Genomic DNA, 24,428 nt, shown 5'->3' on the forward strand with positions numbered 1-24,428 from the left:
TGTATGGTTTCTGAATTGTTTGCAAGAAGGTTTTAATTCCCGGGATCCATATAAGTGGAGAGTGCAACACTGTTCCTTGCAGCCGAGGGAGAGGTCCTCTCTTGTCGGGCAGTGTATGATCATTATGGGCTGAGAGGTTAAGTGTAAGACCATTGAGGTTAATACCTGATGGGCTAATCTTGCATCTGCCCACAGTCCCTGGGTGTTACAAGGTGGCTTGGCCCAGGGACCTCTTAGGGTAAGTGTTGGGCCCGTAGAGCCCATTTGATGGGTTTCAGGGGGTGCACTGTCTTTAATAGTGTATTCGGCCAGGCCTTGTAACAAAGGCTGGGCCGAACCCATGTAGCTGATGTGTAGATCAATGCTTGGGTCCCACGCCATACAAGGAAGCCCAACTGGACAGCAGTTAAGAGGGTTAAGTGAGCACATAGGCTTAATGGGCCTAAAGCCCATTTCGAACTGGGCTGCTTATTTAGTTAATGAAGGGGCGAAATCTGAAGTGGATCAGCTAATAGGATTGGGCTTAGACCCTATCCACTTAGAGAGTCCAAGATCTAAATAAGATTTAGATCTGGAAACCTCCTAATCAGATTAGGAGATGGCTGATCTGATCTCCAGATAAGATAAGGATTATCCCTTATCACTTAAAGGGACTTCTAAACCAAATATGATTTGGATTAGCAACTCCTAATCTGATTAGGAGCTGATCCCTTTAAGACTATAAAAGAAGAAGGGGGCGGCAGCCTTTAGAGACACAATACACACAGATCATCAGGTTTCTTTGGTGCTGAAATCTAGAAGAGAGAATTCTGCTCCCTGCAAATACTCTCTTGTCGCCTCCCTGTTCTTGCCGCCCTGCTTTCCAGTTCGATCTCCACTGGTGGGAGAAGTCAAGATTGGATCTTGACATCAGTCCTTTGAGAAAGGATTGAAAGGAAGCTGTGCTCACGTGCCATCTTGCTGATTCTTGCGAAGGACTGAGTTCTTGGAGAAGAACACTGCTGATTCTGCTCCACCTGCACTGCGCCATCTTCAGTGGGAGCAGTCTTTGGATCCTTCCTTGGGCGTGAACACCTTCGTTGGGAGATATTACTTCTCCGTATCAGGTATAATCCTTCCCACTTCTTTTTGGTTCAGATCTGGTTCAGTTTATGGTTCAGAATTGATCATTGAAAATATGATTTTCTAAATGGGGAATACGATTCCCAGTTGAAGGGAGAGAAAAATTTTTGAAATTCGCCCCTTATTCCGCAATCTTTTGGGCGTCCATAGGATGGATCTCTCATCCCTTCAGTGAGAACAACATTACCCCAAAACTTTGTAGGGACATGTGAGGCAAATAGAATACTTTTTGCAACTTCAACAATATTTCTATTTTTTCTTTCAGCAACTCCATTATGTTCTGGGGTCCTAAGACAGGAGCTTTGATGAATAACCCCTAAATCAGTGAGATAGCAAGTCATGTTTTTCTCAAAATATTCTTTTGCAATATCGGATCTGAAAATTTTAATCTTGGTACCAAAATGGGTTAGGACAAATTCATGGAATTGCCTCACAAGTCTGGGAACTTCATCACGGGACTTCATAAAAAATATCCAAGTGAATCGAGAAAAGTTATCAATGAACAAGATAAAATATTTGTAGCCACCCATAGGGGGTAAGTGGTAAGGCCCCCACACATCATAGTGCACAATATTAAAAGGAGAAAAAGATCTTTTATTACTCAAAGGATAATTGTTTCTACAATGTTTTGACAATTCACAAGACTCACAATGAAGACTGGACAAACTAATTCCCTTAAACAGTTCTGGAATGACTTAATGCAGAAAAAGAAAGATGACCCAAACAAAAATGACATAACATGACTCGACTGATGGACTCTGTAGATGTAGACCCAAAAGCAGCTTTTCCAGGTTGTTTGTGGCACTGTCCAGGAGTATCTAGCAGATATATTCCATTCGCCTCACAACCACTCCCAATCACCTTTTGAGACTCCAGATCCTGAAAAACACTATAGGAAGGGAAGAAGGTTACACAACAGTTTAATGACTTAGTTAGGGTACTTACAGATAACAAGTTTGTATTTAGTTTAGGTACATGAAGAGCAGAAGGAAGAACCAAGGAGTCTGTAACCTTGATGATTCCCTTGCCGGAGATAGGGGTAAGAGAGCCATCGGCTAGGGTGATTTTGTCACGTCCGGAAGTAAATCATATGAAACAAACAATGTAGAAAGGCTGGTCATATGATCAGAAGTACCAGAATCAATAATCCAAGGGATCCTACGATTACCTGAAATGGTTGCATGATTGACAGAAGCCCGTATACCTGAATTAGCAAATGCAAAAGAGGTTGAATTTTCTAAAGGGTTGGAATAAGAGGTCACACCCTCTAGGTGACTGATCATCCTCCCAAACTTCTCATATTCTGCCTTCATAGCTGCTAATTGCACACTAGCCGTCATCTCTTCAGTTTGGTATCTATCATTATCTGGACCAGTAGCAACATTAGCACTCCCTGCCCTTTTATTATCAGGCTTCTTCTGAAACCGAAGTGGTAGGAGCTTAGGATGCAATTTCTAACACTTGTCTTTAGTGTGTTTTGGCTTTTTACAGTACTCACAGACAATCTCTTTTTCTTCCCTGAGCTACTTGGAGTCTCTGCAACCCCCTTGGGTTTTACTCCCATATTAGCAAAGTGATCATTTAGATCAGCCCCTTGAACTTGGACAAGTCTCCTGCTTTCTTCACTACTTACCAAGGCATATGCCTGAGACAGTGAGGCACTATCCTTGGATAAAATATTTTGTTTTGTAATATCATACTCTGGATTTAGTCCTGCCAAGAACTCAAATATCCTGTTTCTCTCAACCAGTTTTTTGTAGGTCTCAGCATTATTTGTGGTGTCCCAGGTTACAACTTCTATCAAATCTATTTCTTGCCATAAAGACTTCAGTGTTGAGAAGTATACAACTAATGGTTTCTCCCCCTGTCTTAAATTCTTCACATCACTTCTCAACTTGTAAGCTCTAGCCACATTTAATTTTTGGGAATAGGTTTCAGCAATACTATCCCAAATTTCCTTTGCTGAATTCATCCACAAATAGTGCTGATTAATCTGAGGTTGCATTGAGTTCACAAGCCACCCAATAACAGTATAATTTTCTTGCATCCACTTTTCATATGATGGATCATCTTCCGAAGGAGCCTTTTTGCTCTCGGAGATAAAACCCCACTTGCCTCTACTACAAATATGAATCTTTACTGATTGTGACCAAGCCAGATAATTAGTTCCATCCAGCTTGACTATGGTAACAACCAGTAAAGAGTCTACAGAGGCTCCCGGAACCTGTCCGGATTCAGCAACATGCTTGTTTTCAATGTCTGAGGAGTTCATCTTCTTAAACACCTCAAAAATGATTTCAAACAACTTCGAAAAACACCAAATGAAGACAGAACAAAACTGTGTTGTGAGCCAACCCTTATGCAGCCGTACCAATAATTTGCGTCACACCTGGAAGCTGGGAGAAACGGAGAAAATTCAGCCGCTCCTTGTAGACTTCACAGAACACCAATCCACTTGATTCGATCTTCAAGGAGAATGAGAAAGCCTTCAGTCACTGAGCGCCCAGGTCAAACTCCCTGTGGGGCCTGCAATCAGATTTCTCCAGAAAATTAGGGTTTCGGGCAACACACTTGAATTTGTCAAGGGGGCGACAAAGTCGGTCCTCTTCTCTCCAGAAACCACTAACAACTGGGCTGAAAAAGGTGTTTTTAACTATTCATACAATTCAGTTCTCCCTACACATTGTATGGGAACAAAAAAGTGAAAAAAGGGGAAAAACGAGCCTGCTCTGATACCAAGAAGAAAAACAGCCTTTTGAGAAGAAAGGACTGTTTAGAAGGATGCAAAATCAAAAGAAAGTAGCAGAAATCAGAGTTCAAGAGGGGAGAAGATGAAGAAGAAGGTGGTGGCAACTTGAGTTCAGAGAGAGATTTTCGAACATAATCTCTTCTGTTACACCCTTAATTCTATTTTATTAAGTTAAACTTTGGTAATTTACAGAGAAGCCTTTAGTTGGGCAGGAAATTAAAAAGACATAACATAAGAAAGAATAGGCCCAGATTAAGGCCCATTACAGCAAAGAACATAAAAAATAAAAAGGATAAACAGCCTATGGGCCATTCAGCCCATCTTCTCTACAATGTTCAACAGCTTCAGACCATGCCTTGCACATAACTTCATAAAGAGTTCATCTATATACATGCACACTTCAATCCTAGAGGGTATTCTCCCCGAATCAAATCATGATTGTTAACTCCATGGGCCAAGGAGTCAGCAAGTTTGTTGGCAGACCTTGGAGCCATGTAAAAGAAGTTCACAAGTTTTTGCTAGTTGCCTTGCTTCTCCAATCTGAAGCAATTGTCATACTCCTGCCAGGTTCACTTTTAGTTGCTCTATTACTATGTGTGGGCCCTCTTTGATAATCAAATTTCTATAATTTGTGCCCATTTGGGAGGACTACAGTGCAGTGGCTTCTGGCTTTCTGAGGTGGGCCCCACATGTAAGTTATGTTCGGTGAAAAATCCAGGGAGCCCAAATGAACTGTCAGTCAGTCATTTGAAGGGATGTCTGCTTCAGCCTTTTTGAATGGCTTATTGGGAGTGCTTTAAAGCAACTAAACCAGTTTGGCTGAATCTTCAGGTCAGCCCTTCCAAATAGGCCCATTGTCTCCTTTGGTAATTAAAGCCCATGGAGAAGCAATTTTTTTCTGCAATTGTAGAATTTCCAATGTTCACTGGACTAGAAAATGACAACTGGCCCGACATAAAATATTGAGGATCTGGAACCAACCCAGGTCTGTAACTTTCAGACCCAGAACTGAACCGATCAATTCTTGGGATAATTGGGTCTGAGTTGTCTGACCCAACAGACCCAATTATAATAAATAAATAAATAAATAAATAAATAAATGTTTAATATATATTAAACATTATATATTATGCATTATATATATTATGTATATAGCTCAGGTCGGGTCTGAATCAGATCGGGACTGGGTAGAACCGGTTCCAAACTGATAATAATTAGGACACTATATTAGGAGTTTAGGACCCAGAACTGACCCGTTGGTTCCAGTTCCTGGAACCAGAACTGGCCCAATTAGTTTGGGCCCATCAGGTCCGTTGGCTAGGAGGACCCGACCCATTGACAGCCCTAATGGCAATAAAATCTATTCATGATTTTTTGTTGCGCCTCTTACTCCTGATACATTAGGCTTACCCAAGCTACACCCATTAAAGTTGATGCAAGTACTTGCCATCTCCTAAAGATATCATGTGGATTAACAAGAAAGTTCCTCCAAATTCTTTATCTAACGGTTGACTGATCTCTATTACTATAGTCTTTGGGTTGATACTTGTTTGAAAAAATCCTGGCATTTTTTCCCCAAATTGTCTAAGAATGGCTGTTCTTCTGCACCTCCATGATATCTTCCCCTTCTTCTAAGTAGGGAGGAGAAAGGCCAAAATAAAGTATCTATATCCTAATGGTTGGTCCCCTTGGTAATAAAGATAGTGAAAACTGTTAGCAAATATCTGTCACAAAAATCAGGTGGGTATTGGTTTGACAACTTGCCTTGCAAAGAAGGAAAATATGAGGTAAGAGAGTCCCAATATGGTCTTCTCAATCTTTACAGGTTATTTCATTTGGTTTTGTGGGTAACGGTATTTCTCCTTTTCCTGCTATTTTCTAATGCATGAAATGCTTTTTGGAGTCAATATTTTTTCTTGTCTAGGAAACTATGAAAACAAATTGACCATTGCAACAGCTCTATCAAATCATGGACTGTAGGATTTAATGAAGACTAATGCTCTATCAGCAGTTTAGGATGGAAATAAAACATGACTATGCAGCAATGTATTAGCATGCATTCTGTCCAACATGAATCCCTAGAAAGAAAATATTTTCCACCTTACCATGTATTAGCATGGTAGAACCCGTCAACAACTAAAAGCTCATTTTTGGGAGTTAGCTGGACCGCAGGGCTTAGGAAACTCATTGTGCTGGAGTCCTGGGCATGTAAAATGAAAACCAGATTACGTAAGTCAAGGGCAAATGGAAGAGCTAATTAGTCAGTTCATGGAAATGGAGTACGTAAAAAACTACTAAATTAGCTCTTAGATTGATTTAGATTATTGGGCAGCAGTTATGCCAATTAATTCCATTATTTAGTTACAAATAGCTAGTTTGTATCCTTGCTACTTTACTAAAAACTGTTATTGAATAGCATGTAGCTGATTAGCTTTTGTCCAATCTGTGCTTCCCACCCATGACATCTAGGCCAAATTTGAATTTTTGTCACATGAATACATCAAAACAGGTTCTGTTCTTCTCATAAAGGGGCACTGTACCTATGTCAAACATGTGACTACCCACACAACACTTCAGGGGGACTCTACTTGTTGACACATGTAATATGTGATCAAGGAACCTCAAACTCCTAAGTAAAAAAATTGGACATGAGAGTTTTAATTCTTAATAGTTCAATATCATTTTTTTGATAAGATTAATAGTTCATTATTTAGTTTAATATAATTGCTCTTTATTTTGCGTAGTATGGCTCACTTTATGCAAGAAAATGCCAAAGGTTTGGACTGCATACAGTCCATCCCTCTCAGGACCCATATGGCTGGACCAACATTGGCCATTGGGTAATGGTACTTTTTAATCCTTGTTTGCTTAGTACTATTTCCATTCACTTATTTATCTATATTTAATCTTTTTTCAGTAATTATCATCATTATTTATATAACATTAAAGATATATCTTTAAAAATATAAATTAAAACTAAAGTATAACAGCCAACTCCCCAAATCTTATTTTTATCTTGGGCTTGCCGAGTCCAACACCTAGTACACATGTCAAATTTTGACACTCTTGCCGGTACCAATAAAATAGATTTGAATTTGCATCCAATTTAGATGATCCTAACTATCTTTTTTTTGGTAGGAATCCTAACTATCCAGTTTATCAGCTTAGTTTGTTGTTCTGTGAATTGGATTATATGCTGTATAGTGAAAATGAATATAAGGGATATTTGGTATCACCTGGATGTCCCATGCAATCTCCCTCCTACCCATTTGTGTATTTGTTGTAAGTCTTACTATTCCATTTTGTACTGACCCTGCAGTCTAAACCAAGGTTACTAGTACCACTGATTTCCTCCTGTTAGAAACAGTGTTCTGTCCATTGGAGGTATTTGATACCGGAATTAAGCACTTAATGGGTTTATGATTCAGGTTCTTCCAAAGCTCTTGGATGCCCCAAGTTTGGAGAATAGGAGTGCAAAATTTGTTTCTTGTGGAGCTCGGCACAGTTCTGTGATCACAGGTATGCCTTCAAAGTACAGGCAATTTCCTTGATATAGACTACTATTTGGCCTTGCTAGTAACTGTGAGCATCATCACCCTTTAACCTTTGGATTCATATTACATAAAACTTGATAGTTCCAATTTATTGGGTGTGACCCTCGTGTCCTGGTGGTCTGACATCACATTGTACCACTCTCCTGGATTCATCAAACCTTCAAGCTATGTTTGGTTTGAAGGAAAAAGTAGGGAAAGGAAAGGAAAGTTAGGGAAACCTTCACAAATCTTCTATAAGTTTCCCTACCTTTCCTTTCTTTTCCCTACTTTTTCCTTCAAACCAAACATAGCCTCAAGGGAAGCTATGGTCCAGTATTTTGTTTTTGTTTTCTTCTCTTTTAGGAAATTATGGCCATTCATCCAGCCACTCGTGTATTATTTACTAAGGATGAAAAAAGGAAAGTCTCTTATTTATAAATCAACATCCTTGATGAATCCATTCACTTCAAAACCTTATTAGTGGAAACTGTCATTAGTCATGCAACTATAAAAACCAGAAACAAACTTCAAGTGATTGATATGATGGTATGGTGATTTACCAATGCTTGGGAAGATTTTTTTGATAAGTATGCTTGGGAAGATATTCCTGTGTTCTTTTTGCTTTTGTAACATAAGCATTTGACATAATGCACACATACTTGGAACTTGAAAAGAAAAACAAAAAGGCAAAGCAGAGGAAGTGTTGTCAACAGCATTTCAGCGTAAGTGCTATTTTAAAATGTAAATGGGTCAATCTTAAGATATGCTTAAGTTTTGTTGTCACACCTTCCATACGAGTGGAGGACAGTCAACTTGCTTGCTCCTCCATTCGCTTGGTCTGACATTTTTCTACTGTGTCATCTCCAACTCAAGGAAATACTAATAAAAGAGGTATATCGTACATGTGAGAAGAGGCACGCCGGGATGATAGAATTCCTGGGGATTTATTGAAAGGTAGGATCATAATTGTAGTTAAAGTAGCATGTTGCTAAAGGTAGGCCTTGTGCGGATGAGTCAACCTGACTCCTTTTAACTTTTATGTTTGTGGCTCTGAATTGAAGATGATGGAAAAGTATTCTGCTGGGGATGGAACAAGTATGGCCAGGTATGGTTTTAGCGATTTGATTGATTTGACCAAACATAAACTGGATCTACTCGGCATCACAGATTCTAATTGTATGTACTGCTGGTTGAATGGCAGCTTGGTTTGGGTGATGTCAGCGATCGCAAACTACCTTGTCAGGTTCCCCTGGATGGTTGCCTCCCAAAAAAAGTAGCCTGTGGCTGGTGGCACACGCTGGTGCTGGCTGAGTCACCAATTTGAGACAAACTTATTCAGAGGCTGATGCAGTTTTGTTAGGACGTTAGTTTTTTTTTTCCCCTTTCTTGACTAATGTAGGTCATCTGTATGTTATCTACATTATATGTACATATAAAATATAAATTTAATGTATACATATATACATATATGCATGCGTGAATCATGATTCTTTCATGGTCGAGAAGACCACGACTTTTTCTTCTCTGTCGCTTGCAAGAAAATAATCGCTCGTGTTGTGCAACATAAATAATCATTATGTATATCTTTAGTCCGATACAATCTTGGAGAGTTTCCATATCATTAAGAGCGAAAAAGCATCAAAACTTGCTTGCGATGGGATTGCCGCTCCGCTGTAATAACTGCATCAAGGGCCAGAATACATCCGTTCTTTGAAAACCACTCGAAGCCTGCATTAGTACAAATTGATTAGTGTAATTTCTATGCAAAGTAAAACATATCTTTAGTATCTAACCACGTCTATAGCTAATTACCTCGACAATAAAATGGGCCCAGATTTTGTTCGACCGGCTCTCCATCACGCCTTTTATGATGGTCAGCTCTAGGTGTCGGATAACTTGAGCAATTTCGAGGAATAGTCCATGTTCGTCACATAACATCTACAACGAATGAGAAAAAAACCATAGTTATATAATATTAAAAGCAATAACTATCCTCTGGATTGGTTTGCCCTATCAAACGAACCATAGGAATCCAATCCGCTTATTAGATGCCGTGTCGGATATTCTCCATCCATTGACTTGGGGCGACCAAGTCTGGATTGCAGCAAATTCCAAAAAGATAATCACTTGGGGTGGTATTTATCAAAGATTCAGTGTGTGATAATCACTTGAGGTGGCGTTTGATAACATTTTCCAGACCTCTTAACTCTGAAAATGTTGCTTTTCAAACGCCACCTATGTTTGGGTTGAATATAGAAAAAAGACCTAAAATGCATTTTTAGATCTTAAACCTTGAGACCCAGGCCAGGCATTGAATGCCGTCAGATGCACTTCGACCTGGCCGAAAGTCTAAAATTTCCTTGATATTTTTAATAATGACATTATACTCTCATTTAAACTTGATCAAAGCCTATTCGATTTGTTGCCATCGAATGGGAAGGGAGACTGCGATGGAGAACTCGAAGAAACCCTACGATGGAGATCTCACTGGACTGAAAATCTCTCAAATCCCATCCCCCCCTCTCTCTCCCTCTCTTTGAGATCAACCACCATAAAGCTTTGGAGTTGGGATTGGGTATAAGATTTTGTTGTTTGGGGACTAGGATTCATCAACTCATTCTTCTGTAGTTCTATCTAGGTTCGAAACCAAGAAAACTACTGGCAGGGTTTCTCCCTGATGGCGAAGGCACCACAGACTGGTTACGACACTCTCTCTCCATCTCTTCTCCACTCCCAATCATTGTCATCTCCGTTCCATTCACTTTCTCTACAACTAATGTAAAATAGAATATTGTTGCAAGTGGTAAAATTAATTATTAAATATTTTAATAGTTTTTAAGATATTAATTTGCTAATTATTAAATATTTTTTTAATTGTTTTCCTAGACTTTATTATTATTTTAATTCTTAATAATTTATTTTTGATTTATAAATTTATACATATTTTCCAATTCTATTCTTATTTTATTAATTTTTTTTAAATTTTATTTGTATTAATTATTAATTATTTTAAATTTTATTAATTATTAAATATTTTAATAGTTTTAAGATATTAATTTGCTAATTATTAAATATTTTCTCATTGCTTCATGGACTTTATTAATATTTTCATTATTATTTTAACTTTTAATTATTTATTTTTAATTTATAAGTTTATACATATTTTTCAATTTTATTATTATTTTAATAAATTATTTTTTATTTTTATATATTATTCATATTTTTAATATTACTTTTGAATTTAATAATTTATTTTTTATGAAATAGTGCAAATTGAACTCAAAATTATCAAATAGTTTGTTTTAAGGCTAAAATAGTAAAATCAAGGAATTTCAGATGACGAAGGTTCGGTCCAACACAAACAGCCTTATATATTCAGAGCCTCTACAAAGTAGAAAAACATTATTCCTTTTCAGATTTCAGACACTTAATATCTTTTTAACTTTCCAGATTTCAGATTTCAGATTTATCAAACGCCACCTGAGTTGGGTGTTGTGTCTATGGTTATGCTAGGTCAGATACTATTGACCGTTTAACCTCTAATACAAGAAAAAAACAATAATAATAAAAATAAAATATATTAAAAATGTTAAACAAAATTCATACTTGTAAGTAGCTTATGCCTCTTTTAGTAAATCTATATGAAAAATCTTAGTTCAAGGACAGGTTGCTATTTATAACCATAAGAATCAAAACCGGTTTGTGGGTCATATGAGAAAACAGTAATAAGTACAAACACCCAGGTATAGACGTTTTGGCTTGGCCAAATTAGGATTTTTTTTATTTTGCATCATAAGGTGATCATCAATTCTAGTCCAAATCAAGATGTTGATGCTAGAATCCAACACCAAACAGTTCTGGAAATGGGTTCGCCAGTTTAGTTTGCATCATTATGATTACAATACTATTAAAGTTGAAGCATTACGTTCTTATGAAAAATAGACTCTGGTAGGTTGAAACTGAAATTATTAGAAAATACCTCAATGAGCATGTGTCCTGGGTAGTCCAGATCTTCCACCACTATAGGGCACGCTCCTAGTTGAGTTCCCATTTGAAAGGGCCTGGTGCCATTCTGGTGACTCTGGCTTCCAGATTTCCAGTTCTTACAACCAATGTTCTGAAAAGGAAAAAAGAAAAAGTTATACAATTATGCTATAGTGCTAGGAACCTCTAAATAATGGTGGTGGTTAATTTTGGTTAATCAGAATCAGTAACAGTTAGTCGTACTCTTAGGGGGTGTTTTCCGGTATGTAAAAATATCATACACATTGTTGAGAACCCCCTTAATTGATTTTCAAAAGCAAAACTAAAAAAAAAAAAAAGAAAAAAAGAAAAGTAAAACTTAAAACGACCTTGCTTGCATGGGTTCAACCCTAACCTCTGCAACACCCAACAGCAATGATTTTTAGGTTTTACAAGCAGATGTTCCATGATTTTAAGATGCCCACTCTTATTCATTTTAATTTTATGGGGTAAGAATTATATGTTTTGTGCATGTAACAATTGCTATGAACAAAACCATCATATAGGTGATTTTGTCATCTCCAAGATCTATGTATAAGAGTAAAAGTTCATGGTGATCTACAGATCCGGTCAAGAGAAAGCATGGTCTATTGGTCTTTAACTATGAACATAAATACAGATACAGTGACTGATCAAAAAATAAATACATGTACAGTGTTTCCCTGTTAAGATATGGCTGCTACTGCTGGAATATGATAACCAATACAAACTACATGATAAACTAGATCAGTGGTTCCAAAGATATGAATCTAATTAATTTTTTTTTTAAAATATAGTGTTTCATGTGGAGTGTGAGATTTACATCTTGAAATATGCTTCAAGTCCGTTTACAAAATAAGCATCTCAAAGAGAATCCTTTACCTGATCAACAGTTTCAATTGGAGAAAGATAATTTGAGTTTGTTAAGATTGCATTCTATAAAATCCAATGGTTGGAAGTGCAAACCAAATAAAAGAAGCATATGAAAGATCTGATACCTTTGGACGCATGCACTGCCCCAATTTCTTGGCTTGATTTGCAACACTTCTTAAGAACAGCATGTGCTTAATAGTTTGGTCTAATAGCGCATCAATGCTAAACTGTTGTTACAGAACATAAAAAAGGAAAAATGAGAAGCTAACCCAGAGTATTAAAACTGCAACAAGTAAAAATAAGTGGATATTTTTCCCACCAAAAAATAAAAAGAAAACCAGGGGAAAGAGATGGTACAAAATCACCACCTTTGCACCATTTGGGACAAGTTCTCGTAATTCCTTAACGCGATCTTGAATCATCTGTCTGTCCCTAGGCCTTGGCCTCTGAATATCAATGGATTTGGACTTTCTTTGATTAACATGAGACGACTTTGAGCCCCTCTTAGATCCAAACTCCTTTTTTCTTTGTTCTTTGTCAATCACTTTGCTCATCATGCTTGTCAATGAAGATGCCCCAGGTTGAGTGGTACTAGTAACCTGTTTTCCTCCTGACACAAATGAAGACCTCAATTTGTACCATGGAACAGAATCATCTCCTACCAACAGCCTACCTTCAGATGGACACTGTGTTTGGTAAGAAGCACCTAGCTGCCCTGAGGAAGTAGTTAGTGAGACATTGTTAGATCTGTAAGATGCAGTATCATCTGAAGAACCATATAAGTTGGCAACCATGGCACCCAAGAGATGTTCAGCATCACTTCCTTTCTTAAAACATGAATTAGATTCCACATCTGCTTGCTCAATTCTCCCGGTGAGATCTCTATGCCAGGTTGGATTTGATCTCCCACATATATCCTGGCATGGAATAGTTGAGTCAAATAGGAATTCATTGGTTCCTCTCTGAAAATCTGGGCCAAGTGCTTTGTATAGCTCAGATTCTATGGAAAAATTTGAAAAGCCACTGATGTCAATCTGATCCATCTCATCAATAGTCTCATATCTGAATGGTTGATCCATCATATCTCCAACCGGATAAAAATCCATGTTCAAATTTGTGTCTCCTATGTTAGGACCATCACATTGATAAGAGGCCTGCAAACCTTCCTCAAGAGAAGGAAAACTAAGCATGTTTCCTTCCATTATCTCCGAATGGTTAGCATTCAAAAACTGATTTTGAATCACTGATGCTTCTTCAGAAGAGTCCATTGACAGAACATCAAACTCAGCATCCTTTGTGCTTCTGAGGACCTGAAAGCTGTCTTGAACAAATGATAGTGGCATAAACTGGTGACTTATATTTGACAGTTTGATTTCTGTTGTCTGAGAATCATCCCAAAAAAATGGATTCTTCATTAATGCTTCTGTTTGGATTGGATTTAGCATGTTACTGGGAATAGCAAATGGATCAGCTAAGTTCTCCAAGAAGAGAGATGCCAGTGAGGATGGTTGAAGAGCTAGGAGGTCCTTTCTTAAAGTTAAAGGCAGGGGAGTTCCTCCAATATACTGAAGGGTGTTGAACATATCCTTGATACGAGCAACCAGCATAAGATCTTCATCAACCTGGCATGACAAGTGGAAAGACTATGAGACAAGGCACTTACGATCAAAGATCACAAATAAACACATACTACTGTAAAAAAAATCAAATAGGCCATCATCAACCTTGTACTATTCTAATATCAGTTGGTTATACTGTTATAGCATAGTGACCAATACAAACTTAAGTACAGGTCTTGTTGAACATAGGAAATACTTCTATCATATGTAAAACTGCCTTGAAGCCGTATCAAGCTATAACAAAATGCCAAAAATAAATAAATAAATAAATAAATAAAATTTGTGATTTAGATACCATGCCTCCTGGAATGATAGATCATTAGATCTTGGTATACTAAGTACCTTTTTTATAAGATTAAGACTTGTAAAACAATCAAGGAAAACAGAATCTTTGAGCATAATGTCATGGAAAAAAAAAGAACCTTCATGGAAAGAAAAACCGAATGTCATACTTAATAAATGTTATATCTAAGGATGGTGATCCCAGTTTCAGCAGATGAGCAACCGATGAAAGAATTGTAACACACACTAAAACACTCTGAACAATTTGGAGCAAGGCAAAACCAATTCTGCTATGCATGGAGGGTGCAGGAATATGGGGATTGAGATGCCCATGTTATGTTTGCATAAAGGGAAAAAGATCAAGTGATCTTTGAGCCACTTAACCAAGGGGTCTTCTGGGTCCAACACCATGCAGACCAAACTTGATGTCACTGGAACTGTCTAAAGACCAAAAATCAGAGTCCATTTTCTCAACTAGATAATACTACATGACTTGTAAGACCCTTACAAAGTCATAGCATTGGAACTTAATAACTCAACCAGAGAGTTCTCAGACTATGTGTATATGATCTAAGACATGTTTTATAGTCAATGTGTTAAGCTGACAACATTCACGTACCATTTCCAGAGAGCCAAGTTGCACAACGCCATGTGTAACAGGTACAAGTAAAATCGTCTGCAAAATCATACTTCACCTATGATAATCATATTGTTAGAGAATATCAACCTATTCAAGGATCTCACCTAACAGCTTAAGCTTTTAGATTGGATGGTTCTTTGAGATGGTACTAGAGTCACTTTGACCAAGTGGTCTAGTGTTCGATCCTCATTACCCCCATTATATAATTAATTAAGTTTCAGCACAAGGTATGGGTGAGCCTGTGCTTGTACACACACTTCAAGCCCAATGGGCTTTCGTGTGAGGGGGCATGTTAGAGAATATCAACCTATTCAAGGATCTCACCTAACAGCTTAAGCTTTTAGGTTGGATGGTTCTTTGAGACATATCTATGTTATGGTGCCAAATAACAGAAACAGATACAACTCCCTTTTTCTGGGAAGAAATTACCTTGATACCAGCTGCAAACTGAAGTGCCCATTCATCTGGATACTATATATGGAATGAACTGAATCAGTTTGGTCTCTGACTAGCACTTGCAATATAAGTATCAATTATCTTGACAGAAGGAACTTTGCTTGAAGACTCACCTCAACCAACTTAGAGTTGATACCACTGTAGACCTTGTCAGAAAAAATCCAACAATGCTTTGCTGAAGATGCAACTTTACCAACAGTCCTGATTGAGTAACATATTAATTAATTATGCAATTATAATAATCACCCTGGGAACAACTGAAATTGGAGTGGTACTGTTGCAAAATCTTTGAGAGATGTCGAAATTATATTTCATAGCTTGAGTTTATAAAGCTTCCATGGAAATAAATATCAGCTTGTAATTATATAACATTGGATACGCTGTTGCCAAGGTCCATTGCTGATCAACTATGTAAATACCTAGGCACCCAGTTCAAGGCTGAGAACCAGGGTCATGTGGTCAACAACAGGAAAGCTGAGGGATTGGAAAGACAGTTATTTTACTACCCATTTGTTGTTTATTCAATATATCTTTAAATCATTTGACCTTGAATGATGATATAACTACATTAATTAGCATCAGGCTCTGAATAATTCTAATTTATGATTTATTAACTGTTGCCTCTCAAATCAATATTGCAAGATAACCATAGAAGCTTAAAAAATGTACATATGTTATCCTGTGACGAACATGTTAGCAATAGTTAAAAGCAAACACTTTCATTTCTGAGTTGGTCGTGCACCTTTTTTTCATGGAAAATCAAAGCTGAAGCATTAGAAAGACTCAGTAATATAATGATGATGAAGAATACAGAACAAACACCCATATAATTTGTAATTTGATGGATATATAATAGCCTTAATCATTTGATTGCATGAAATTCATTTTATAAGCAGTACAGAGGGACAAAAAATTTGCAATTTTAGTAGCTAAGAAAATAAACATACCCTTCTCCAAGTGAGTAAACTTGGCATGACATATTTGCTACTGCTAAACCAATTGGACATTCCACAGAAGTTCCATCTGATGTGCTTGTTTCACATTGGAAAGATTTAAACCCATTTATCTCCTTTAAGCAGACATCGTCTGATATACTTTCAATTGGCTCTACTGACTTTGGATAATCACAATATCCATCTTCCAGGGTCAAAAGCCTGAAAAAAAGAAGAAAACTGATTAGAAAATTGACAATAAGGAAGTAGAGTTATTAGAGTTGTTTAATCTTTTGTAATTGCCCCTCGTCCTGACAATTGATTTTTCTACTCTCTACACCTTTAACAACCAATATTCAACAGTCTAAGCATCTAAAAATTTTGTCAACTAGGAAGATAATGGCGTTTATCATTCAATTCAAATTATCCTCTTAGAGATACAAGTTGTGTTATGGTAAAATAATCACTTTGCATGTTCTAATGCCGCCAACAGTCTCAGAAATATAATCCATGTAAGAGGAATGCCATTGTAATGCAAATGATGAAGAATAGTGGGGTAGTTTGTTCTCTTGTGATTCAAGGGCTTGATTGACTCTGTTGTTAGGAACTTGCTATTTGCTTAGTTCAAATTAATAGAACCTGGTCCACTAATTAGGGCACCACTTATCGGTTAAATAGCTTATAAGCAGTTGATTTAGATTTTTAAGGAATAAAAAAAGACAGCAAAAAGAACGAAACAAACAATAATATAGCTAACAGCTCTTTCCCTAACTGAACAATGTCCCGGAAACAACTTACATTCGACTCTGGTGCTTAAGCTTCCAAAAAACTGCATATTTCCACTGTGAATTAGCGCACAGACTCCTCAGCAACTGCCTCAGTACATTAGTCCCCATCTGTTGACTATCGGGCGGGGGGGGGGGGGGGGGGGGGGGAGAATAGGTTTACGAACACAAACTAGCTAAATTAATTAACACCTTACCCTTCCCTAACTACCTCTATACGAGCCTCGTCCAGCCTGTTTTCTGCGTAAACCAGCTCGTCGTTTTATCGGTGGCACTTTCGAACCAAGCAGCAAAAAGTCCATTACAGACAACTCTCAAGAAAAGCTACTAATTTGTTCGAAGGTTATATACAATTTAATCAACATTGTAAGCAATATTCAGCTCCATGGCTTGCAAAATCTCTTGAAGGAGAAGCTTTGCCATTAAATCAAAGCTTAGAATGGAATATTTCGATATCTTCAAAGTTCTCTAAGACACAGTACACAGTCAGAGAAACACAAGTTTTTGAAGGAAGAAGGCAAAGGAGAAGGTATCAAGTTCCGTGATTCCAATGCTATATTTCTTCTAATCAAACAGAATTTACGTAAACTTCAATTTTCTTCAGCGACTAGACATCACTACTCACAATAGAAACTTGAGTAATTCCATCAGATCGTTTTAAGAGGCAAAATTCTTTCTGTTTTCGTAATTCTTCTGAATCGAAACAAAAGTCGAATTGCTTAAAGCTCCACTAAGACCGCACGGAGTAATCTTCTCTTCCTCTTATCTGATATTGAGAGAAGGTCAGATTCTACTGAACCCAGCTGGCTAGCTCGACGAGATAACTTCACCGACTTCAGTCTGTGTGCAAATGTTCTGCTCAAAGAAATCACCAAAACCTCCTGGAATTAGCTACCAATACCAAATTAAAATCTGAGACAAAAACTAAACACCGACCAACCAAAACCACCGTGATTATCGCTAGTACCTTTTTTCGGCTGTCACGAATGGAAAAGTATTCACGAGCTATGCTTCTCGTTCGACTTCATCTTCGGAGAAACCAAAATCTCGTCGATCTCAAGAGTTCTTCCACCAAATTATCACAGACAGAAGTCAAAACAAAAACCCAAGCATTATGGATTCGTAAATCTATGCAAATTAAAGCTATCAAAGATTTGCCCTAGAAATCTGAAGATATTCGAAGAAAAAGAAGAAGAAGGGATCAAGCCGCTCTTTCTGTGGCGACTAGGACTAGGAGGAGATCAGGAGATGCAAAACATGTCTCTTTCAATCCCCACTGCTACAAGTGTTTCTGCAGAGACCAGACCATCGAGCGTCTATTTAAATACTAAATAGCCGCCCCCGCCACACACTCGTTCTCTTTCCGGATTTGAAATTTGTCAAGAACTGAATTAAAGAACCCCAAGTGGGGTTCCGGGCCCACATCGACAAATATTGATGTGGGCCTGTGGACTTTGGAGTTTGCGTATGGATAGTCGCTTTTGCGGTCGGCTTAAGGGATAAACACGCGTAGGTAGTAAAAGGGTAATTTTGTACTTTAAACGGAATAGAAAATATTTAATTACAAAAGAACCTCCCACATTATGAAATAGTAAGGCGTAAGCGCTTCGACAAACGTAAATAACCAACCGGGTGGATGACCCACCTGCTATTGACTTTTTTTTTTTTTTTTTTAAATAGAATTAGCTTTGCGTTGCGTTTGCCTTGCTTTCATCACCCAAAGACAAACACAAAAAAGCACCAAACAAGTTTCTTCTGTAATCCATGTCGTAATGCCTTTCGTAATTGGTGATTGCTTTTCCAAATTTATATCATTACCGACATGATTTTTAATGGTTAAACCGAAATTAACCAAATTATAATTTTGTTAGTATTCTTGGCCTTGTATAAATATTATTTTCTTTTTCTACACTAACCAAATTATAAATAATATCATAGTTTTAGCTCGCTAACAAACGAGATCAAGGTTTTCCTTCCATGTATTGTTGTGGCGCCACCATGAACTAGATGAAGTGATGTTATGGTGGGACACACCTATAAATCAAATGCCCTGATTATTCTTGATACTAACTCTTCATTAAAACCATGTTTTAGTAAAACTGAACGGGTAAAAGCTGTATGATAATAAAGCTGTGTTTGAAAACTATGCAAATGGAGTATAAATCTTGATTCAGGGTGAATTTGTATTCTAGTTTATTTTTGTCTGTATTTGGCGACATTATATTTGATAAATGATAAAATATATATTTTTCAATGCATATTTACATTGATAAAAAGATGTAAAAATATATCAATAAAAAAAAAGTAAATTTGTATTGAAGTGGGCTTTTGATAAAAAAAGGCATATGCTTTATTAGAATTCGTATTTACATCCATTACAACTAAAAGTCCGTCTAATAAGAAAATAAATTTATCAGTGCAAAATTAACCCAATTTTATAATTTATATGGACCTTTTTACACTCTACGTATTTACATTAACACTTATTTGTATCGTTTCCAAACGCAGCCAAAGAAAAAAACCAATTATGTTCAAATGTTATATAATTTATTTATTTAGGTAAATGTTTCTCAAGTAAAAACTTATCTGGATAAACAAGTTTCAAGTGTTTTTGTACACTATCAATTACTCAGGTAAAGAGAGATGAGAGGGAGAGTGTTTATCAGCTTCAACAAGCGAGTGGGTAAATTGTTCAACCACCTGGGAAGAAGGTATTGATTAGGCAGGTACATACTCTTAGGACCCAATATAGTGGCAAATGAACGTAGGTATTATGGTCAATTTACCAATTGACCAACTTATCTGTTAAATACTATCAAACAAACAAGGCCTTGCTATCAAGTATATATTCTTCTTCTTTTCTTCTCCTTCTATTTTATTAAAAAATAGAATAAAGGGCTAAGTAAAAAGATGGAAAACATTTTAAATAGAAAATTTCAATTCAACATATAATGAGTAGATAAAACGCTTATCCATTGTTTTATTTTTAGACCATGAAAACTTGGAAAAAAAAAAGAGTGGAGAGGGTGAAGACGAGATTCGATGGTAGTAACTATATCTACTTTCTTTTCCTTGTTCTGAGCCAAAAATTGTTCATAAACCTAAAAAAAATAGATTGGCTATGAGATGAGAATTCTCTCACCAGAAAATTGAAAATGTCAACAGTTATTGATGTAGGATGAAAATGATTCCGTGGTGAGAGTATTCTCATGTGATCACTGATCACGATTTGTGAAGAATATGCAGGCTTCTTTTCTTAACATTTTCAAGCAGTTTATATAGATCAAATCAACTGCAGAAAATTCAAAGTTGACTTGGTTTCAAATGATTGCTCAAATTGCGATCAAATAAAAATTAGAATAATGTAATATAACATCATGAAGAAATAAAAATATGTAATCTAGGGTGGCAGGTGCACTGTGGACTAAGTGGCACATTTGAATGTAAGTAGCAAGTCAGATCACCGTGGATTCATTCAGATGTGTGACTTAGGTTCACGTTAATTAACCTGCTCTCGGGTAAAGTGAGGTGATTGGATTAAGCCTTGTGACGATATTCCATCTGCTTTAAAGCTGTTAATGGACCGGGTCTGGTTAGGGAACGAGTGGACCAATTCCAAACCGATTTTAAATCAGTTCTATAAAATAGTCCTAAATCGAATTAATTAGGGTCATTTATTAGAACATTCCCTATAGTTTTATAGATTTATGTAAATTTATCTTATAGTTTGCATTTTACTATAACATCCCTTATAATTTGTAAGCTGTTTATTTAATTGACCTTTCATTAAGAACTATTTGTTTTATCATCTGAAAATAGTATCACCATCACCTAAAGTAATTGGATGTTCAAGGACATAGACTCATGATTGTTTATTTCAAAAACACCCCTAAACTGAGTGAAAAATGTTCAAGGGCATGGACCCATGGTTGCCCGTGTTTTATTAGGGGCAAGAAAATATTTTTATTTTTAGTTTATTTTGATTAAATTTATTTGAATGGATATTATGATTAAAACCAAGGTTCAAAGTATCAACATGTATTGGCTGATACATATCGTATTGGGAGCATCCCGATGTACCCTTACAGAGGGTGTATCTGGATTCGGGGTTCTGACCAATTCAGGGGGTGGAGAAGCCTGTTTAAAAAAAAAGTAAAAAAAAAAAAATCCGGTACTGCCTGATATACATATCAGGCATATCGATATTTATAACCTTGATTAAAACTATTATTTTTTATTTTCATACTAAATAAATTAATTGCAAACTGTGGAATGTTTTAATAAAATACAAATTAAACCACAAAGATAATCAATATGGCCGATTCGATTCTATCGAGCAGACCTGATCCATCGCAGACCAATCTACATTTTTATTAACCGCGGAATAGACCTGGTGATTGGATTAAGCTTTTCTGTGGATGATTAAATAACCATCAAATTGATGAAATCATAATTCTTCTCCTAACCAAATTTAGTCGTCCACGCATCACAGATGCACATGTCACCACTCACCACTGGAAGTTGAAATTACATGCATACAAGATAGAGAGGCAAAAAGCAATTAATGTTGATTTTTTTTTTCCCGACAAACTTCACCAATCAAGAATTTTAAAGTTTAAACACTTCCACCCACAAAGAAGCTTGAAAGATACGCTTAGAAACTAGAAAGCTGACTACAGAAAGCGACATTTTTTGTTTGTAAACTTGATAAGCAGCTTCGTGCCTGGGTTCATCACTCATTAATTAATCAGAAAAGCAACATCCTGTCTCCCTCCCAAATAATAATAATAATAATAATAAAATTAGAATTAAAACACCTTCAAATATAAGGCAAAATCTATGATGCATTCACCACGTTGTGTCATAAAAGACATCATTGGTTGAATGTAATGATAATTAGATCTTATTAATTTGAAACCATATATTATGAAACGTGAATTAATAATATAAGTAAATAAATTTTAACATGATTAGTTGAGAATTGAATTTAACATGCAGTCAATATTTGTGGATGAATCTAATTGAACTAATATAAATAAAATGAGTGATTGTTTGATTCACGGGAATAAGGGTTTGGAATTGACCATTTTAATTTCAACTATTTGGTTGAACGTAATTAGAATCCCATTTTCATTTCTGGTAGAATGTTATTTTTCTATTTCAGAAAATGGCCATTTCGCATTTGAGGAAATGGCCATTCCCACCCTCTCCTTTGAGAATGAAAAATTCCATTCCAGCTGATTTCAATTCCCATTCCGATTCCTGTCTGAACCAAATAGACTATGGAAATAGACCATTCTAATTCTGATTCAGATGAACTTCAATTCCAATTATGAATCAAACGGGCCCTGAATAATATTTTGTAATTTTACTTGAACAAGATAAGAAAGGCTGCATAAAAAATCTATTTGGAACCACTTGTGTTTATTTGTTTTGTTTTGTTTTTTCCCAAATTAAATTGACTTTTACTAAAATAAACTTAAAACACCGACCAAAGCAAATAAAGAAGAGTTTAATAACTTAAAATATTTAAGGCAAAGGTAATATAATAAGGCTATATTTGTTATTGCTTCTTGTGATAATCTTTTGCATTTTATTTCCTGAGGAAACGTTTGCAGTTGCATCAGACTTGGTAAGGGGTCACTTCAATGCCCCAAGCGCTGCCGTCAAACAAACAAAAACAAATTCCACCTAACTATGTAAGATCATGACTTTGTTTGTTCTGATAAGTTATATATGTCTGATATGAACGTCAATTTATCAAGATAAATTATGATGTAAGGCTCACATGATTAGTACGTGTTTGCACTGTCTTAATTTAAAGAATTTCCCTAATGCTTATGAAAATTTTTCATTTGGGCTTAGGAGTTCATTTATCATCATAACCGAGTGAACTTCATTCAATTGGTTAGTGCTGAGACAAAGGATTATATATAAAAGAGATCTCTGTTAGGATTTATGTGAATGATGTACAGTAAAAGTTTCATATTCAAAATGAATGAGAAATGCAAGGGATTTATATACAAGAATGACCTATAATCCAATAGCTTAAATTTTTAGATAGTAAACATTGAAAAGGAAACGCAGAACCAAGGTTGAATTACAATGGAAAACAAGAAACAGATATAAAAATCTAATGTAAAACAAGTAACATTTCCTCTTGCAAGGTTGTTGGCAATGGATGGTTAGGACGTTGTTGGTAGCTGATCTGAACTCAATTTATAGATCTTTGAGACCAGCCAAAGTAGGTTTCTACACTCAGTATAATTATTATTTTTTGTTATTTTTTAATTAAGCTTGTTTTCTATGGTGTATTTTTTGAGGGGTCAGGTCATATCTCCCTCCCAGATTTCATTAATAAAACTCCTTTAAAAAAAATTCAAAAAGACAAAACTTATCACTTCTAAAGTAAATTCAGAGGATTATCTACTTTGAAAATTAAGATGCATAATAGCTTAATTAAGTTGTTGAATTGAATGGCTTATTATTTTGTTCTTTTTATATACAATTTTTAAATAATTAAGTATCAGAGAATACACTTGTCAATCCAATTAAGGAGCTTACCTCCTTAATTAAAAACTTATTCGTCATAAGATAAAACAATAAGTCATTCAGTTCAGCGATTTCAGAAATTATAAAACGGCCCCTAAGATTATTCTTATATCCTATATCCTGTGACAATTAAATATTTTGGTACATGTTTGCATGAAAGTTTTAATTTGAGTGGATATGTACGTTGGTTGCAACCTGACAAAGGTTCCCTTACATAGGAACTTCTATGATCTTGAATTAGAATCTACTGGACACCCCATCTCAGCTTGTGCTTTTATTGTTCATATATTTCATAGCCCCATCAAATAATGAAAAGTCACGTACGTGAAAGCCCTTCATTAATTTGTGACCTTATCAATACAATGGATTAATTCTTTCTCTTCTTTACCTATCACAGATAATTTGTGGGTACGGCAATGAACTAGGGAAGCCTGAAAGCCAAATTCAACTCTCATCAGTTGATTTCTATGCCAATTCCACCTGCAGCATCGACAAATCTTCCATTTGAAAGATTAGGGAGAGATGGCCGCATTAGGCTTCTCAATTCTCATCATTCATCGAGAATAGGGGTGTAACTTTTGTGGGTTAGGACTGGGATTTTGTTAAAACAGTGTAAAGTATTGATTTGGACCAACCCAACTTGCACCCCTAATCGATAATGATAAATATACCAACTAGCTAGGGTTTACGATCAGTGGGTGATGGAGGTACTCGTACCTTAATGGGTGGGGATTTATTATCAACAAAACATTTCCAATACTATCCCAACATGGCACTTCAACTATGCATTGGAAACATCTCCTGGGTTGATGGAACATTATTCTAGTTGAAACCCTGTGTTGGTAGCTGATTCAATCTCTGCCTTAACATTTCCTTCTTAATT

At 36.3% G+C, this 24,428-nt stretch overlaps 2 protein-coding genes across 5 annotated transcripts in view; one reads left to right on the forward strand and one right to left on the reverse strand.

The window, feature by feature from the left end:
* LOC104601115 (ultraviolet-B receptor UVR8) overlaps positions 1 to 8,909 on the forward strand; it is a 33,754-nt gene extending 24,845 nt beyond the window's left edge. Inside the window, 3 exon segments of the mRNA XM_010264323.3 lie at positions 7,300 to 7,390; positions 8,466 to 8,509; positions 8,606 to 8,909. Coding sequence (XP_010262625.1) covers positions 7,300 to 7,390; positions 8,466 to 8,509; positions 8,606 to 8,728 — 258 coding nt within the window. The 3' untranslated portion in view covers positions 8,729 to 8,909.
* Positions 8,910 to 8,935: 26 nt separating this feature from the next.
* Positions 8,936 to 18,310, reverse strand: LOC104601114 (transcription factor EMB1444-like). 4 transcript variants are annotated; one of them, XM_010264321.3, is made up of 11 exons: positions 17,961 to 18,310; positions 17,619 to 17,848; positions 16,224 to 16,430; positions 15,390 to 15,477; positions 15,250 to 15,291; positions 14,800 to 14,856; positions 12,648 to 13,901; positions 12,405 to 12,506; positions 11,384 to 11,521; positions 9,217 to 9,342; positions 8,936 to 9,132 (listed from the first exon to the last, which is right to left on the reverse strand). In XM_010264321.3, the coding sequence occupies exons 2-11, from the start codon at positions 17,639 to 17,641 to the stop codon at positions 9,043 to 9,045; spliced, it is 2,127 nt and encodes a 708-aa protein (XP_010262623.1). In that variant the 5' UTR covers positions 17,642 to 17,848; positions 17,961 to 18,310; the 3' UTR covers positions 8,936 to 9,042. The 4 variants fall into 4 exon arrangements, with proteins under 4 accessions (XP_010262623.1, XP_010262621.1, XP_088753868.1 ...); XM_010264319.2 differs by having other exon boundaries at positions 17,007 to 17,848; XM_088897742.1 differs by lacking the exon at positions 14,800 to 14,856 and having other exon boundaries at positions 17,007 to 17,848.
* Between the last annotated feature and the right edge of the window lie 6,118 nt (positions 18,311 to 24,428).

The sequence above is a fragment of the Nelumbo nucifera genome, chromosome 2 (genome assembly GCF_055504915.1).
Source record: "Nelumbo nucifera cultivar China Antique chromosome 2, China Antique-T2T, whole genome shotgun sequence".
Lineage (NCBI taxonomy): Eukaryota > Viridiplantae > Streptophyta > Magnoliopsida > Proteales > Nelumbonaceae > Nelumbo > Nelumbo nucifera.

What these genes read in the sequence shown, in the direction of transcription:
- LOC104601114 (XM_010264319.2), bottom strand. Translation starts at nt 17,104, where the DNA reads ATGGGGACTAATGTACTGAGGCAGTTGCTGAGGAGTCTGTGCGCTAAT. An exon ending in CAGGACACATGCTCATTGAG is followed by an intron (nt 9,343 to 11,383) that starts GTATTTTCTAAT and finishes CATTCGTTGTAG; the next exon opens with ATGTTATGTGACGAACATGG. An exon ending in GGGCCCATTTTATTGTCGAG is followed by an intron (nt 9,133 to 9,216) that starts GTAATTAGCTAT and finishes GTACTAATGCAG; the next exon opens with GCTTCGAGTGGTTTTCAAAG.